This window comes from Magnolia sinica, chromosome 14 (assembly GCF_029962835.1).
Source record: "Magnolia sinica isolate HGM2019 chromosome 14, MsV1, whole genome shotgun sequence".
NCBI classification, from domain to species: Eukaryota; Viridiplantae; Streptophyta; class Magnoliopsida; order Magnoliales; family Magnoliaceae; genus Magnolia; species Magnolia sinica.
Genome location: NC_080586.1, coordinates 12,061,728 through 12,077,783, shown reverse-complemented (window position 1 = coordinate 12,077,783; position 16,056 = coordinate 12,061,728). Strand labels below are relative to the sequence as shown.

Sequence of the window (16,056 nt, the reverse complement as noted above, 5' to 3'; positions counted from 1 at the left end):
GGACACTTTCATGTCCAAGATGGACCAGAGAAGGCCCGATTGGAGGTGGAAGTCATCAAGACCGTCAGAACCTTAAAACAGGCATATCTCGCACACCGGAATGAGTTCCTCAACATACCATATATGATTTTGGGGTAGGATGAGCTACTTTAGACAACCAACCCGGCTATGCCGGGTTGCCCACACCAAATTTGCGAGATTCCATCAGATCGATGGTCGAATTCCATGTTTATTTACGTTTTTACTATTTTTAGTAAGTTTTGGTTTGATCGTAACTCTTTGTCCGTTGGGCTTTAGGAGTTGTGTCCAACATGAAAAGTGCTTATAATAATTAGGAGAATAACATGGTTAAGCCACATATGACACTTACTATAAAAAGTAAATTTACTATTTATAAAAAGTTACGAATTTTAGGGAGTTTTAGTTGTAGTTTAATTTCGTAACTTCTTCCAAGGCTTGGTATCCCTATTTAAAGGGTTGTAGACTCGTTTATTTCGATCATCAATCAATTTACAAATTTTCATGAATACTATTTCTATTTTCTTGCTTTTTCCTCGTGAATTCGAGAAGTCTCTGTGAGGAGTCCAGAGAAGCTTCATGGATTCGAAGTAGTTATCCTTGAGGAAGAGGGTGATCGACCTCATCACGTTCATCCCTGCGTCGATTATTGATGTAATTATCATTACTATCATTTACCACACTTTACATTCATTTCGGGGTTATCAAACGCAGCCTTAAGAGATGTTAAAATAAACATATTTGCATATTTAGGAGTCAAAATTTTGAAAAAAAATGTACACAGTAACTTTCCATTTAATGGGGGCCAAAAAGCATGGATTGTCGTAGGAAATCAGTCCAACCATCCCATCTATCCCATCTATCATCCAACTATCCAACCTTCCATCCAAACATCCATCGATATTTCAGAATATCGACAACACATGATATTCGCCGAGAGATCGTCGACAACTAGAAAGGAAACAAAAGACTATGAACTTGATATCACTCATGTGGCGATAACAATAATAGCGTGATATTATTAATATTATCATTGACAATTTGAACACTTCATACAACCATGCACCCATTAAAAAAAAATTTGAAATGGAAAATTTTTTAATTAACAATTTTTTGGCAATATCGATACATTGACAATATTACCGAAATATTGGCAATATCGATACACTGGTGATACAAGCAACACCTAGAATTTACATAGTTAAAAATATTGGCGATACATAGGCAATATTGATACATTGGTGATACAAGCGACACCTGGAATTTACACGGTCGAAAATATTGGTGATACATTGGCGATACTTAGCAATAGATCACTGACACCTGGAATTTTTTATACTATCAATGCTATGGGTACCGTTACAAGTGTTATCGATATCGCCGAGCTAGAGATATGGATAATATCGAAGATATTTTGATAATGTCGAGGATACTCTGAACAATGATGGATAGAGAAGCCCACCCATTCTTTTCTGCCTCGAACAACAAATCCATGTTTTCCTTGATTTCAAGCCCATAGATCTTCTAGAGGATGCTCTCTCTTCCTCTTCTTCTTGCTTCCCTTAGAAGTCTTATTTCCATAGATTGAGCTTTTCATGATAAGCCGCAGGGGGATATCTTGGTCAAATCCAATTCTTTTAAGGGAAATAAACTAAAGATAAACAAATACATAATACTAAGTATATCACTCATTCACTAGTGTTATATAGGGTCCACACGTATCATCGTATAGGGAACACAAATAGGATTAGAGTTCTACTAGCATCACCATTCACTTTCGCCATTTCTAGCCACCAATTAATCCCATCCACATGCTTCCATTACCTCTTTAGGCCAAGAAACCAACTCTCACCTCCTAAAGCACAATTGCTTTAACTTCTCATCCTACAGCATAATGAAGTATGCTCTTCCTCATCAAAAGTTCCCCCTTCCAAGCACGTTTCAAGTTTGATGCATCCTTATTGCTATAGGTTTTTGTTATCCTTCTATTATTGGTGTCCTCTATTATCTTTTGAAAAAAGAAAATCAATGTCCTCTATCACAGTATAAGATCTCTAAGATCTTCTCAAACACATGCCCCTAAGAAGAAGTGTCCCAAAATGTGGCATAAATACAAGTTCATCCTACTTGATGATTGTCCTCCATATCTCCCAAATGGACTAATCTTCTCTTCTTGATTGGCAGATCCAGCTCATTCATAGGAACATGAATTCTTTGGCAGATTGGCCAAAAAAGTTGTGATATCATCTCTAATTCTCTAGTATGATGATGCGATATCAACGTCCAATATGTAACATGGGATGAGATTCTGTCAATCAGTACATATACAGAAAGTTCATTTCACCATAAATGAAAGCATTTTCAACTTTGTAATTAATTGGATCGGTCCATTGGAGTTGAATGGCCGGAAAAGAGGATGAGGAAGGCCTAATCGGACTTTGGATAGAAGCAGTATTTTAAATATCGACGATATCAGCTGATGTATCCTACAATATATCTTGTATCCCACCTGTGCGATACAAAACGGACAGATAGTGCCGATATATCCCACCTATTCGATCCAGTGAGCATTTTTTATTTTCGATCCATGTTTCTGTTGTAAGTCACGTTAAACCAATGTCAAATGGTTACAAATCTATGATTCTTCATGTTTTCCATGAAAAATCATGGATTTGGAACTTCAATTTCGAGATGTGTCAAGTTGCGGAAAATCGGGGTTCCAATCCTTGGCTGAGTGGTAGACTCTAAGGAGCTTTAACACGAGGTCTTGGGTTCGAAACCCATAAGTGGTGAAATCCCACTACGACGTGCGTGGGTGTAAAAAAAAAAAAAAAAAAAAAAATTTGTGGAAAGTTGAAAAAAATCGAAATTTCTCAATTTTTCGCAAATCAGTTGCAATCTTTGTATCCAAGCACAAAATTAAACATGTTTGTAACCTGATCTAGTGATTCATCTTTTACTTTTGAATGTTTACTTGTGTTTCCATACATGTCTTTTTACGTTTATAAATTATATGAATAGACTTTGAATATACTTGCATCAGTTCAATTGAAAAACGCATATATTAGGACCTCATACAAAGGAAACCCCTGTTATGTGCAGTTTTTTGTAATGTTTTGATTTCTAAGTGTGTATTGATGTCTTTTTCAACAATCCCTGAACTTTCATTGAAAAATCGACCAATTTCCCAATGTTCCCATGTTTCCCAACAACAACGATACATTATGCAATACAACCAATATATCCCATGCGATAACCGATACGTATCCATATCCCAAGGGTGCGATACATTACGCGATAACGATATTTAAAACACTGGATAGAAGTAGTGACAATCAATATGAAGGCTTGTTCACTTACTGTGGATATGGCCTTTGCAGAGCATTACCGTTGCTTATTGTTGAAAGATTGATAGAACATGCGTTGTTGAATAGACTGATGAACATATTTGAATAAGCAAGAAGAACATAATTGAATAAGCATGTAAAGTAGCTTTTGGGCCCAGCCCATGTCATAGGATGGGCCCACACTGTTTGTTCATGGAATGTAATTAATAAAAGGGAGAGGGGATCTTAGGGTTGAATTATGCAAAACCCTCTCCTCTGATCTCTCATTCTCTTCCTACAATCTCACACCCATTCACATCTCTCATCCAGTGTTGTCATGTGCGATCGCATATGCGCATATTTGTGGGGCGATCGCATATGCGGCAGTGGCATATGCGATCCCTACACATATGTGATGGCATATGCCGATTTATGCGATCGCATACTGCATATGCGACCGCATAATGGCCAACGGTCAGATTTCTGACCCTTTTTTTACCCTTTTTTTTAATCCGAATTTTTTCTCTATAAATATGCATTCTAAGCATTCCTACATGCAAAAAAAGCTCAAACTCTCTCCCTATTCTCTATTTCTCTTACTACATCCTCTCTTATATATTTCTAATTCCAACTTCTAAGCACTCTACAATACAATCTACATTCTACATCCACTCCTCTCCATCCATATTCCATTTCCATATTTCTTTTCTTTTCTTTCAACTTTCAAGAATCAAGAATCAAGGAAGGGTACAAGAATCAAGAATCAAGAATCCAAGATACATGATACATCATACCATCCATATTCAAGAATCAAGATTCAAAAGTCAAGAGACTCCTCACTCCTCTCCAATCTCCATCCACTAAGTTTTCTAAGTTCTAACTTCTAAGTTTCTAATTCTAACAACTTCTTTCTATCATTTTTTTTTTATTTTATTTGTTAATTGATTTGTTACTTTGTTAGTTGTTAGTTGTTAGTTGTTACAACTTACAAGTTTGAAGTTACAACTTACAAGTGACAAGTTACAACTTACAAATTACATCTTACAAGTTACAAGTACAAGTTACAACAAGAATTCAAGAATCAAGATCAATACTCAAGTGAAGGGGCAAAGGTGAAGAGAAGACAAGTAGACAACTTAGACAAGAATTTGGAAGTTGAAAGTTGGAAGTTGGGAACCTCTTTTAGATTTGTAATTTTAATTTTATTTGTGTGTAAATCTCTCTCTCTCTCTCTCTCTACAAGTGTAACTCAACTCTCTCTCTTTTTCTCATTTTCTTTTCCCTCTTCTTCTCTCTTTCTACTAGTGTAAGTGTGTAACTCAACTCTCTCTCCCTCCTCTTCTCCCTTTCTAGTTTCTACAAGTGTAAGTGTGTAAGTGTAACTCTCTCTCTCTCTCTCTCTCTCTCTCTCTCTCTCTCTCTCTCTCTCTCTCCCCCATGTCCCATCTCTTTAGGATCTTTAGTCTTTACTCTTACTTACTCTCTTAGATCTACTTCTTTCTTACTTCTTCTTAGTCTCTTATTTTAATTTAGTTTTCTTTTTATTTGTAGTTTACTTTCTAGTTTCTAGTTAGTAGCTAGCTAGTTACTTTTTAGTGCTAATACACACACCACCATCCACCATCATAATGTCTTTTTCCCAATCTTCCTCTTTGAAGCCCAAGTCGAATGACTCGGGTTGGAAGTATGGGCACTACCGTAGTGCTACTGAAAAGACTCACATAATATGTGAGTTATGTGGGTATGTGAGTTCCGGTGGCATTGCAAGGCACAAGCAACACCTTGCACATTTACCGGGGTCAAATGCAAAAGCATGCGACAAAATTACTTCATAAATCCGAAGGGAGATCGTGGAGTATATGGAAAAACAATCAAGAAAAAAATGTGATATTGCCCTACGTCAGGAGGAATATATGGTACAAGATGCATATGAAGATATAAATGTAGTTAATGTAGATGAAGCTAGTCTCACTCCCCCTACTTCGACAGGCCAGTCTAGACCACAAGAACAACCATCGAAAAGAGCCCGAGGGCATGGGCCCATAGATAGATGGTGTAGACCACACCCCGAGAATGTGATCGACCAAAGGGGTAGAGGGAAAGGGCCGGCTCAAACAACTTTAAAGAACCGGTATAAACAAAAAGATAGGAAAACCACAATTCCATATATTGCTAAATAGTTTTACCAAACCGGCGTTGCTTTCAACACCGTTAAATCGAAAAGCTTCAAAGAGGCTATAGGTCAATTTGGACCTAGGCTTAAACCTCCTTCATATCATGGAATGAGGGAGACATGCCTAAAAACTGAAGTTAAATATACACAATCCTTCATAGCTGAATATAGGGAATCATGGAAAATATATGGTTGTTCACTAATGGCCAATGGATAGACCGATAGATCCAGTCGGTCTCTCATTAACTTTTTGGTAAATTGTCCAGCTGGGACAATATTCTTGAAGTCAGTGGATGCGTCAGGCCATTCACATATAGGAGAATATTTGTTTAACTTACTAAATAGTGTAATTGAAGAAATAGGTGAGGACTACGTTGTACAAGTAATTACAGATAACGCAGCCTCGTATGTAATGGCCAGTCATCTTCTTATGGAGAAAAGGCGACGTTTATTTTGGACCCCCTATGCGACCCATTGTATTGATCTTATGTTAGAACATATAGGTAGATTATTTATAAATGTGATTGCAAGGTCTAGAAGAATCATGGTCTTTATGTACAAACACGCCCTTCTTCTCAGTCGAATGAGAAAACACATTGGGGGTGACTTGCTATGTCCAGCAGTCACCCGTTTCGTTATAGCCTTTTTAACACTACAAAGGCTACATGCAAAGAAATCAGAACTTAGAAGCTTTCTAGTGTCGGCCGATTTTACAAGTGAGCCTTGGTCAAATAAGGCTGAAGGGAAACAGGTTCGACAAACAATTCTTTCTCAAAGTTTTTGGACTCAAGTGGTAAAGGTGCTAAAATCATCCGAGCCCTTAGTCACTGTGTTGCGATTGGTGGACGGGGATGAGAAGCCCACAATGGACTACATATATGATGCGATGGAGAGGGCAAAAAATAAGATCATGAACCATTTTAACTATAGAGACCGTGATTACAGGCCAATTTTAAATATTATAGATAGAAGATGGGGCAGCCAAATGTCATCCCCATTGTATTCGGCTGCTTACATCCTTAACCCAACCTGTTTATTCACTTCTGCTGATCCAGCAGAAACACTAACTATGCGTATGGTTGGATTTATTGATGTCTTGGAAAGAATGATTCCAAATAGAGGAGAACGGGACAAGATCTCAACTTTGCTGGACTTCTACACAAAAAGTGAAGGGATATTCTCAAGGGATATCGTAATAAGGCATCGGACAATGAAATTACTCAGTAAGTACTTTTATAAATGAATGTTAGTGTACTGTCAATTGTGTACTGAACTCTTACAAAAAGTTTTCTACAAAGCATCTCCAAGAGACTAAGACTCTAACCTATACTTAAACTGTTTTTCTCAGCTGACTAGTGAGCTGCCTACGGAGTGGACCCGAACAGGAAGGATCCAGCTCTAAAGAAGCTGGCTATGAAGATTCTTGGACTCACGTGTTCTGCCAGTGGTTGCGAGTGCAATTGGAGCACGTTCGAGGCGGTAAGTTTAGACTGTTTAGTAATTGTTTTGTTTTTTGGTAAACTTTAATTTTTTTAGTAGCCTAACCGCCTAAGCTAAAATAATTACCTAAATAGTTAATGCCAAATGCGCTTTCTTTCTTGCAGATTCATACCAAGAAAAGGAATCGCCTTGAGCAAAAAAAACTCAACGACTTGATTTTCGTTTAATATAATCAAAAATTGCGAGAACGATTCCAAAGTAGGAAAGAAAAGCCTGGTTTCTTTGACCCTATCTGCTTAGACAAGTTGGATGCAAATAACGAGTGGCTCGTAGAGACGGAGGACCCAGTATTTGCTGGAGAGGTGCTGACGTGGGCACAAGTTGAAGATGCCGCATATGGATCAACATCTAGTGAAGGTAGTAGTACCACTCGAAGGCGAAGGATGGGGAGGAGCCGGGGGGTGAGTAATAGCCGTCAACCCGTTGATGAGATTGAGGAGATTGAAGAAGAGAAAGTGATAATGATGATCAAGCTGAAGATCATCCACCATTGGATGTTGATGAAGTATTAGTACGTATAGATGATGAAGAAACGAAAGAAGAAGTGTATGTGGAAGAAGGAGATGACTCGAATGATGATGATGGTGGTGGTGGTGGTGGTGGTGGACCTGGTGGTGATGTGCCACAATGGATGCTAGATCAATGTATATGATTAATGATTATTGATTAGATAAATAAAATAATAAATACATAACTTCTTAATTTTGTTTAATGCTTGTCTGATAAGTAAAGTGTGTTGATGTTGATGTTGATGTTGTTGATTGTTGATACTTGATAACTTGATATTGATAACTTGATATATTATGTATTGTATCATGTACATGTAGTGTTGAATGTTGAATATGGATATTTGATATTTGATATTTCATATTTGTTATTATTGTTAAATGTAAAATGTTAATTGTTAAGATTTAAGAAGTTAACTATATTGTAATTTGTTAATGTATTATTATCATATGCATGTAATTGGTTGGTTTTTTTTTTTCTTAAATTAAATGTATTTCATGTCCCAATGACATATAATAATTTATTTTGATTTTTCTGATTTTTTTTGAATTTTTTCTGATTTTTCTGATTTTTTTGAATTTTTTCTGATTTTTCTGATTTTTTTTAATTTTTTGAAAAAATGCGGAAAAAAAAAATGCGACCGCATATGCGATTGTGCGATCGCATATGCGCACACGCATATGCAATCACACAGCATCGCATATGCTATTTGACAACATTGCTCTCATCTATCTTCTCTCTCATTTCCCTCCTCTCCTCTCTTCTCTTCGCTTTCTTCCTTCTGCTGAATCATCCCTTTTTCTGCTTGTGCATGCACTGCATGCTGCCCATATGAAATGATGGATGATGCACTAGGTGGTGCAGCCATTTTCTTCATGGTATCAAAGCGGGGCTCACAATCTGGTCATGTGATCTAGCTGGTTTAATTGACTGATCAACCACCATTCGTTTCCTTTCATCTTGAACCAGTTGGGTTCAGCAACACAGCAATGTGAAGAAGATGCTGTGCGTTAGGTTATATGCGATTGGATCTAGAAGAAATTGGCAAGCATTGCTGCTTTGGATTGTCAGTTTTACATGTTTTTGCTGTTCAAGTGTTGTTGTTTGGATCCAAAAGGCATTCCCTTGTTTGGATCGATGGTTGTTCAATTTATATTGTGAAGAAGATGCTGTGTGTATTCAATCTGTTGCTGCCTTGATCTATCTGCTGGTTTGATTTTCTGTTCGATCTTCTCCAGCGATCTTACTTTGCATTTTTGAACTCTAGTTACCACTGATGTATTGTCATTTTCTTGATCTACAAAACCATCGTTGTGATCACAAAGATCTGCACCATCCTAGTGATCAGTGATCACTGTTCAATCAGAAATCTGCATCAAGCAGCGTGATTGTGTGCTGTGGCCCACATTACGCTGTTGTCCATTGATTTTAGGCCATTAAGGATCGTTTGCTGGCCAGGCATCATTTATTGGTGGTTATTTGTGGGCCTGGATCGTTATGGGCCTGGTATTGGTTTTTGGGTGGTTCACTACGGGCCTGGATCACTGTGAAACATGTAAGCTAGCAAGACACAATCGGTCTACGTAATTGCCGAGAACTACTAATCATAGCCATTCTCTGTTTTCACTAGTACAATCTGATGTATGGAGCCCTATTCGGGTACTCAATGTGCATAAATTTCAGTGCTTTCTTACCTTTATTGATGAATTCTCTCGATGACACGAGTTTTTCAATGCATGATTATTCTGAAGTATTTGAAATATTTTAAGTGTTTCATACCAACATCAAAAATCAATTCCAGTCTAAAATTAAATATCTTCGTTCAGACAATGCTTTGGAATATATGTCGAACAACCTTAGTGCTTACCTCACATCCGCTGGCATAACCCATCAGACTTCATTTATCTACATCCCCCAACAAAATAGGGTTGCGGAACGAATGAACTAACACCTCCTTGAGGTGGCAAGATCTCTTCAGACCCACAGGAATGTTCCAAACGGTTTTGGAGTTGCAATATTCTTGCAGCATGCCACTTGATTAATCAGCAACCATCGTCCATTCTTCATGGACAAACGCCATTTTCTGTCTTGTTCCCTGATAGTGTTCATTTCCCATTGTCGGCCCGTGTTTCTGGGTGCACAACATTCATCCAAAAAAATGACCCACAGTTCGATAAACTCAATATCCATGCTACCAAATGCATCTTTCTTGGGTATTCTCTCACACAAAAGCGGTACAGATGTTTTGATCCTCAAATTGGTCTTGAATATACTAGTGTTGATGTTACATTCTTTGAAGATATTCCTTATTTTTCTTCCTCTTCTCGTGAGGTGAGGGAGAGTCTCATTATGAGTTGATCATGTGACACCTAGACCTCTGGATACATATTTTCCCATATCATCTACGCCTACTCCACCATCCCGCAGTGAAAGAAACAAGCCATGCACTTCACACTCACCACTGTCACCTTTGGTTGAGGATCCTACACCCGTGCTACCACCATCCGATATCAATCTTCCCATTGCTCTCCAGAAAGGTACACATTTCTATACTTTACACCCCATCTTTATTTTTGCCTCTTACCACCATCCCAGCCCTACTTTCTGTGCATATATATTGGCCCTATCCTGGGAGGTGGTCCTTAAGTAACACCACGATGCACAAGCTCATCTTGGGTGCGACAAGCCATGGAGGAAGAAATTGTTGCTATGCACTGCACTAGGACATGGTCTCTTGTCTCTCTACCTCCTGCAAAACGAACAATTGGTTTCGGTCGGTATACACCATTAAGTACCAACCTGATGGCTCAATTGAACATTTAAAAGCAAGAATTGTTGCAAAAGGCTACACACGAACTACCAAATTGGACCGTGAAGAAGCTTTCTCTCTTGTTGCTAAGCTAAACTTGGTACGAGTTTTGATTTCTATTGCAGCCAACAGGTTGGCCCCTATATCAGCATAGGTTAAGAAAGCTTTCCTAAATGGAGACTTAACGGAAGAAGTTTACATGGAGCAACCTCCTGGTTTTGTTGCTCAGAGGAAGAAAGGAAAAGTGTATAAGCTATGGAAAGCTATTTATGGGCTGAAGCAATCTCCTCGGGTGTGGTTCGAGAAATTCATTCGAGCTTTGGTGGAATTTGGATTTCATAGGTGCCAGGTAGATCACATAGTTATTGTGAAGCAAAATTCCAAAGGGATGATGGTGTTGATCGTCTATGTTGGCGACAATCATCACTAGAAGCAATGAAGTTGGCATTTTGGAAACCAAAAGTCACATCAAGATTCAGTTCCAAACCAAAGATCTCGGTCCTCTACAATTTTTCTAGGGATTGAAGTGACCCAATCATCCAATGGGATTAATCTATCCACAAGGAATGATTCCTGTAAGGTGAACGGAATGGCAGATATTTCCGGAATGATTCCTATAAGGAAGCAGTTGTTATTTCTAAGGTTATGGACTTTGTAGCTGAGTGGGTTTCTTATACAAGTTATGTACAAGATTTTAATCTTTCTTTCTTGCTTAGGCTGTAATTCTTTGTGCCTTTCGGCGGAGTCTCAATAAATTTCATGTTAATCCTCGGAAAAAAAAAAAATTTATCCCCAAGGAAATACGCTCTAGATTTGTTGGAAGAAACTTGACTAATGGGGCATAAGCCATGTGATACTCCAATGGACCCTAAAAACAAATTATCCAGTGATAAGGGTGAGTTCTTCAGGAGACTTGTTGGTAAGCTAATTTATTTGACTGTTACGCACATGATATATCTTTTGTCATTGGCGTGGTGAGCCGATTTATAAATCAGCGCGGCCCGTGGGTCCAACACTGGAATGCAGTCTTACATAATTCTCTGGTATTTGAAAAGTGCTCCAAAAAAAAGGACTTGTCGACAAGTCTAATAGACATCTCCGAGTCGAATACAAGAAGTCCACTTCCAACTATTGCGCGTTCGTTGGATGCAACCTGGTTACATGGAAGAGTAAGAAGTAAACAGTCGTTGCCAGATCTAGTGCAGAGGCAAAGTACAGGGCCATGGGTCATGTTGTCTACAAAGTTTTGTGGATCCGATCCCTTCTACAGGAACTTTGATTGTTTAATGGAAGTCCAATGACTCTTTTCTATGACAACTAAGTAGCATCATATAGTAAGCAATCCAATATTCCACGATCGTACAAAACACATAAAGGTGGATGGCCACTTCATCAAAGAGAAGATTGCATCAGGCGAAGTTGTGACAAAGCATGCTCCTTCCAAGTCCCAGTTAGCGAATATCTTCACCAAGCCGCTACCATGTGTACAAAGATCATTTATCAGCAACAAGCTAAGAATGTTTGATGTATACACCCCAGCTTGAGGGGGAGTGTTGAAAGATTGACAGAACATGCATAGTTGAATAGACTAATGAACATGGTTGAATAAGCAGAAGAATTAGTTATTGGGCCCTGCCCATGTCATAAGATGGGTCCACGCGGTCTGTACATGGAATTTAATTAATAAAAGGGAGAGGATCTTAGGGTTGCAATATGTAAAACCCTCGCCTCTTCTCTCTCATTCTCTTCCTACAATCCCACGCCCATTCACCTCTCTTATCTATCATCTCTCTATATGTGTGCAAGAATAACAATCACTAGAATAGTAAACCGAAAAATATAGTAGCTAAGGGATATTGACAGTCTCCACATGAAAATAACTTCCAATTGTAGGAACCCATACTTTTTGGACATCCTGAAAAGTAGGCAACTAAAATTACAGGTATTTGCAAATAACTATGTAAATAATAGGGTATTTGCAAATACCCGCATAAAAATAATACGTAAATAACCATATTTTTAGTTCATGTTTACCCACTTCCAGCTAGTTTTTTATAACGGCTGTTAACTTTTTTGGCATATTTTGAAAAAATAACAAAAATATGCCTACCCTAAAAACTCTCTCTTTGCAACTCAAAAAAATTAAAATTAAAATTATTTTTTGGTGTGTTTCATATGGAGGAGAATTGAAGGTATTATGTTCTTGCCAATTAAAATTATTTTGTGGTATATTTCATATGGAGGAGAACGAAGGGTTTATGTTCTTCCAATGAAGGAGAATTTTGTGGTATGTTTAATACAGACATTTTCATCATCTTCTAACAATTGCCAGCGGAAGTTGTGAAAAAATAGCAGAATGCGAGTATTTACAATAACGGTGAATTAACGATGTGGTTATTTGAAAATCATATATTTTTATGTGGGTATTTGCAAATTGAAATACCCTATTATTGACTTGGGAATCTGAAAGAAAAAAAAAAAAACCTTAAAGTTACAAGAATGAATAAATCACAAACCTGCAACTAAAATTCTATTGTCAGCTACTGTATTTAGCATTCAGTTGCAGAAAGTTTGATGGAAATGGGAAGATTCGGGTGAAAGAGAGGGTAAAACACTTGACTCAAAACATTACCATGTTCAAAAGCATTGGAAGTGGAAGTAGGATGCAAGTCTAAACAGCAAGTTCGACACAGAAGACACCCTGGTTGAAAAGCTTGTGCAACAAAGAATTAGCAACAACAACCATTCCTGTTGTTCACACAGTTGACCTTGCCATAACTTATCAGGGCTCTGTCAGATGTTAATTTTGCCCTCGGAAAATGGCTGTGGCAATTTGGAACAGAGATTGGGAGCTGGTGGAGGGAAACCATAGCAGCTAAATATGGCAATGAGGGTGACTGGTTCACCAAATCCTCCTCACTTCACAGAGCCTCCACGGTCTGGAGAGTCATTACTGGTCTTAAGAATACCTTCCTTGAAGGTGTCTCCTTCAGCCTCGGAGATGGCTCTCAGATTAGGTTCTGGCTGGATAGTTGGATTTTAGATAGGCCTCTCTTATTTGTGTTTCCCAGTCTGCCCCGAGTCTCCTCAAATATCTCTACTTCAGTCGTTGATTGCTTCTCTTGTTGGATCAGGGGCTTGGTGTCCTCCTTGTAGGACTCTCCCAGAGTAAAGAGAAAAGCCCATGAGCTCCTTCATCTTCTACAAGGGATCCAGCAGCCCCTAGGGCAGTCAATTGCTTATCTTGGGTGCCCTCCCCCTCGAGAATTTTCTCAACCAAGCCCCCCACAAGTGTTTGTTTGGCTTCTAGCTGGAGGGAGAGTTGTGACAGTGGATATCTTGCAAAGTCCCAATGATGCAGAGTTCATCCCCCACCTATTCATCCACTGCCTTTTTGTGGTTGAAGTCTGGTCTGCCATCTATTTGAGATTCAATGTCTTCTTTGGTTTCGCTCCAAATTATCAGGGATCTAAAGGAGTGGTCTATCAGTCTAAACCTCATGGACAGATCTATCATTCCAATCTTGGGCTAATTTGGTTATGTTTTGGTTTCTCTACTTTGCAGAAGCCTTTGTTTCGACTTGTATAGTTGTTTCCTAGGTTTCTATTTGTTTTCTTTTGTTTCCTCTTGTTTTGCTTTTGTTCTGTCTGAGCCTCGCATTTAAGCAACTAAAACTTACTTCAATATTTCAATAAAGAACAACATCTTCAATTGATTACATTCACCAGCAACCAGAGAACCACATTTACAAGTTGGTTTGGAACTTAATTTCAAATTAACGTATAAATACTTGCCTAAGGAGCTCTCTTCTGGTACACCAAACTGCATTCTATTGGCCAGCTTCCTCATATCTGTTATTGCATACCTGAAAAAATAGGGTGAATAAATACAGGAAAGCCCAAGAATTGAATCCTGCATGAGTAGAAGACCATTAAAGAGAAACTGTAATACCTTTCCTTCATCTTCCGCAACCGACGACCTCCTCTCTTCTTTTTAGGCTCAGAATCAGGAACTGGAAGAGGTTTTGGAAGCTTTGCGGGAGGTGGCTCTTGCCATTTCTCAATCTTTTTCCGGATCTCCTCTCGCAAGTCTCTCCCAGTCTTCCCTGTTGGATCTCCTCTTGTTGAATCTACTCGTGCTGCAAGTGTTGATTTTGCAGCCAATAACCGGCATGCTCGCATCCTCAAAGAAGGGGGTGTGCTCTGGAAGATCTCGGTTTGCTCAACATAGCCCACTCGAAACTGAGAGGTTGCTGTAGAGAACCCAGCCAGGTTCTTTTTCTTCGCACCAAGAAGCTGAACATTACACGCTGGCATCTTAGCTAGTGCAGAAAGACCACCAGCTGTCCCCATTAGCTTTGCTGCGACTGCACTCCCAACAATAGCAGAAAGGTTTGGTGCAATATATCCCATTCTACTCTCTACAAAGTCAAGGACCTTCTTCTTCGCTAAATCAAGTGCAAGAGCTCGGTCACATGCATCAATTGTCTTTTTAAGGTTCTCTTCTGGTAGTGGCTTTCCACTGGTAGTTGATGCCGTGACGGAAACAACCATAATAATAGCTGAGGGTAAAAGGCCTTCCAGATCAACCAGAGTTAGATCCACTTCATTTCCGATTTTCTTCACGACTCGGGCATAATCAATTGGGTGGTGTACGAGGGATTCAAGCTCAGGAAACTTCAAGCGATAATTGTCACGAATAAAATTGTGGATAATAATAATTTCGTTCTCAATGTCAACTGACAAAGCATTGCAATCAACTATAAGCTGATATTCAGGATCATCCTCCAAAACCATTCCATGGCTTGACATATCTGATCCCTTTTGAAGTGCATCTTCGACTTTCTGCAATTCAAAGCCAAAATAAATAGTGTAGCATGTGTAAAGTAACGTATGAAAAACAGAAGTTTCTAAATAGACTTGCATATGTAGAACTTGTACAAGCCTTTATAAAATTAAATTAAAAAAATTAAAAATTAAAAATTAAAAATAGAAAAAAAAAATTAAAAATTAAAAATGCAGGCTCAACTCCCAAAATGTAATTTGCTAAGACACAAGCTTGAAAGAAACTAAAGGAGCAAAAGGAAAGAAAACACTGATTACTCAAACGAAGAGAACCTTGTAAAAAAGGAAACAAGACATATCAATTTACCAATACTACGTGCATTTGACCACACATGCCAACAAGGCACAGGTGTGCGACATCCTTACAGAGCAACAGGGGGGCCCTGCGCACCTGATGATTGAACCGGTTTGATTTTGGGCCAGTTCATCTGCCCGGTGTGGCACGCATTGGCACCTGGGTTGGATGTGGCACATGTAGCTTTCTTGTAGGTGGGCATGTAGGAAACGGCATGAAGAATTAGCAAGCCTCAGATATTTTAATACATTAGAGGGAGAAAAAATAATAAATAAATAAACTGAAGTGTTTATATATAACGTGGTAAAAAGGGGGAAAAAAACCTACAAGCAAATAGAGGAAAATTTCACGTGAAAACGTTGAAAGTTAAATCAGACCAAGGTTAGCTCATTTACCTGCATGATGTCAATATAACGTTGTGTTTTCTGCAGTTTTGAAACACTATCCAGATCATCATAATTGAGAGTTTCAATGTCAGCCATGTCACCATCAGCATCCTCCTCCACATCTCCTGCATCCTCACCATCATCATCCTGAGAGAACAATTTCTTATGAGAAACATGCAGCAACCATTAAGAATAATA

The 16,056-nt window shown here is 38.6% G+C and overlaps 1 protein-coding gene and 1 long non-coding RNA gene across 8 annotated transcripts in view; one reads left to right on the top strand and one right to left on the bottom strand.

Moving 5' to 3' along the window:
• LOC131225372 (U4/U6 small nuclear ribonucleoprotein Prp31 homolog) overlaps positions 1 to 16,056 on the bottom strand; it is a 60,164-nt gene that overhangs the window by 28,804 nt on the left and 15,304 nt on the right. For all 7 annotated transcript variants that reach the window (XR_009161327.1, XR_009161328.1, XR_009161326.1 and 4 more), the window contains exons 4-6: positions 15,868 to 16,005; positions 14,285 to 15,177; positions 14,128 to 14,198 (exon numbers count right to left, since the gene is read on the bottom strand). Coding sequence is in view for 4 of the 7 variants with exons in the window: in XM_058220898.1 (XP_058076881.1) it covers positions 14,128 to 14,198; positions 14,285 to 15,177; positions 15,868 to 16,005 (1,102 nt within the window). In the remaining 3 variants the exon portion in view is untranslated. The remainder of the gene's footprint in view (positions 1 to 14,127; positions 14,199 to 14,284; positions 15,178 to 15,867; positions 16,006 to 16,056) is intronic.
• On the top strand, positions 6,833 to 7,727 carry LOC131225373 (uncharacterized). Its single transcript, XR_009161329.1, has 2 exons — positions 6,833 to 6,996; positions 7,122 to 7,727. It is a non-coding gene; the product is annotated as an uncharacterized LOC131225373 (long non-coding RNA).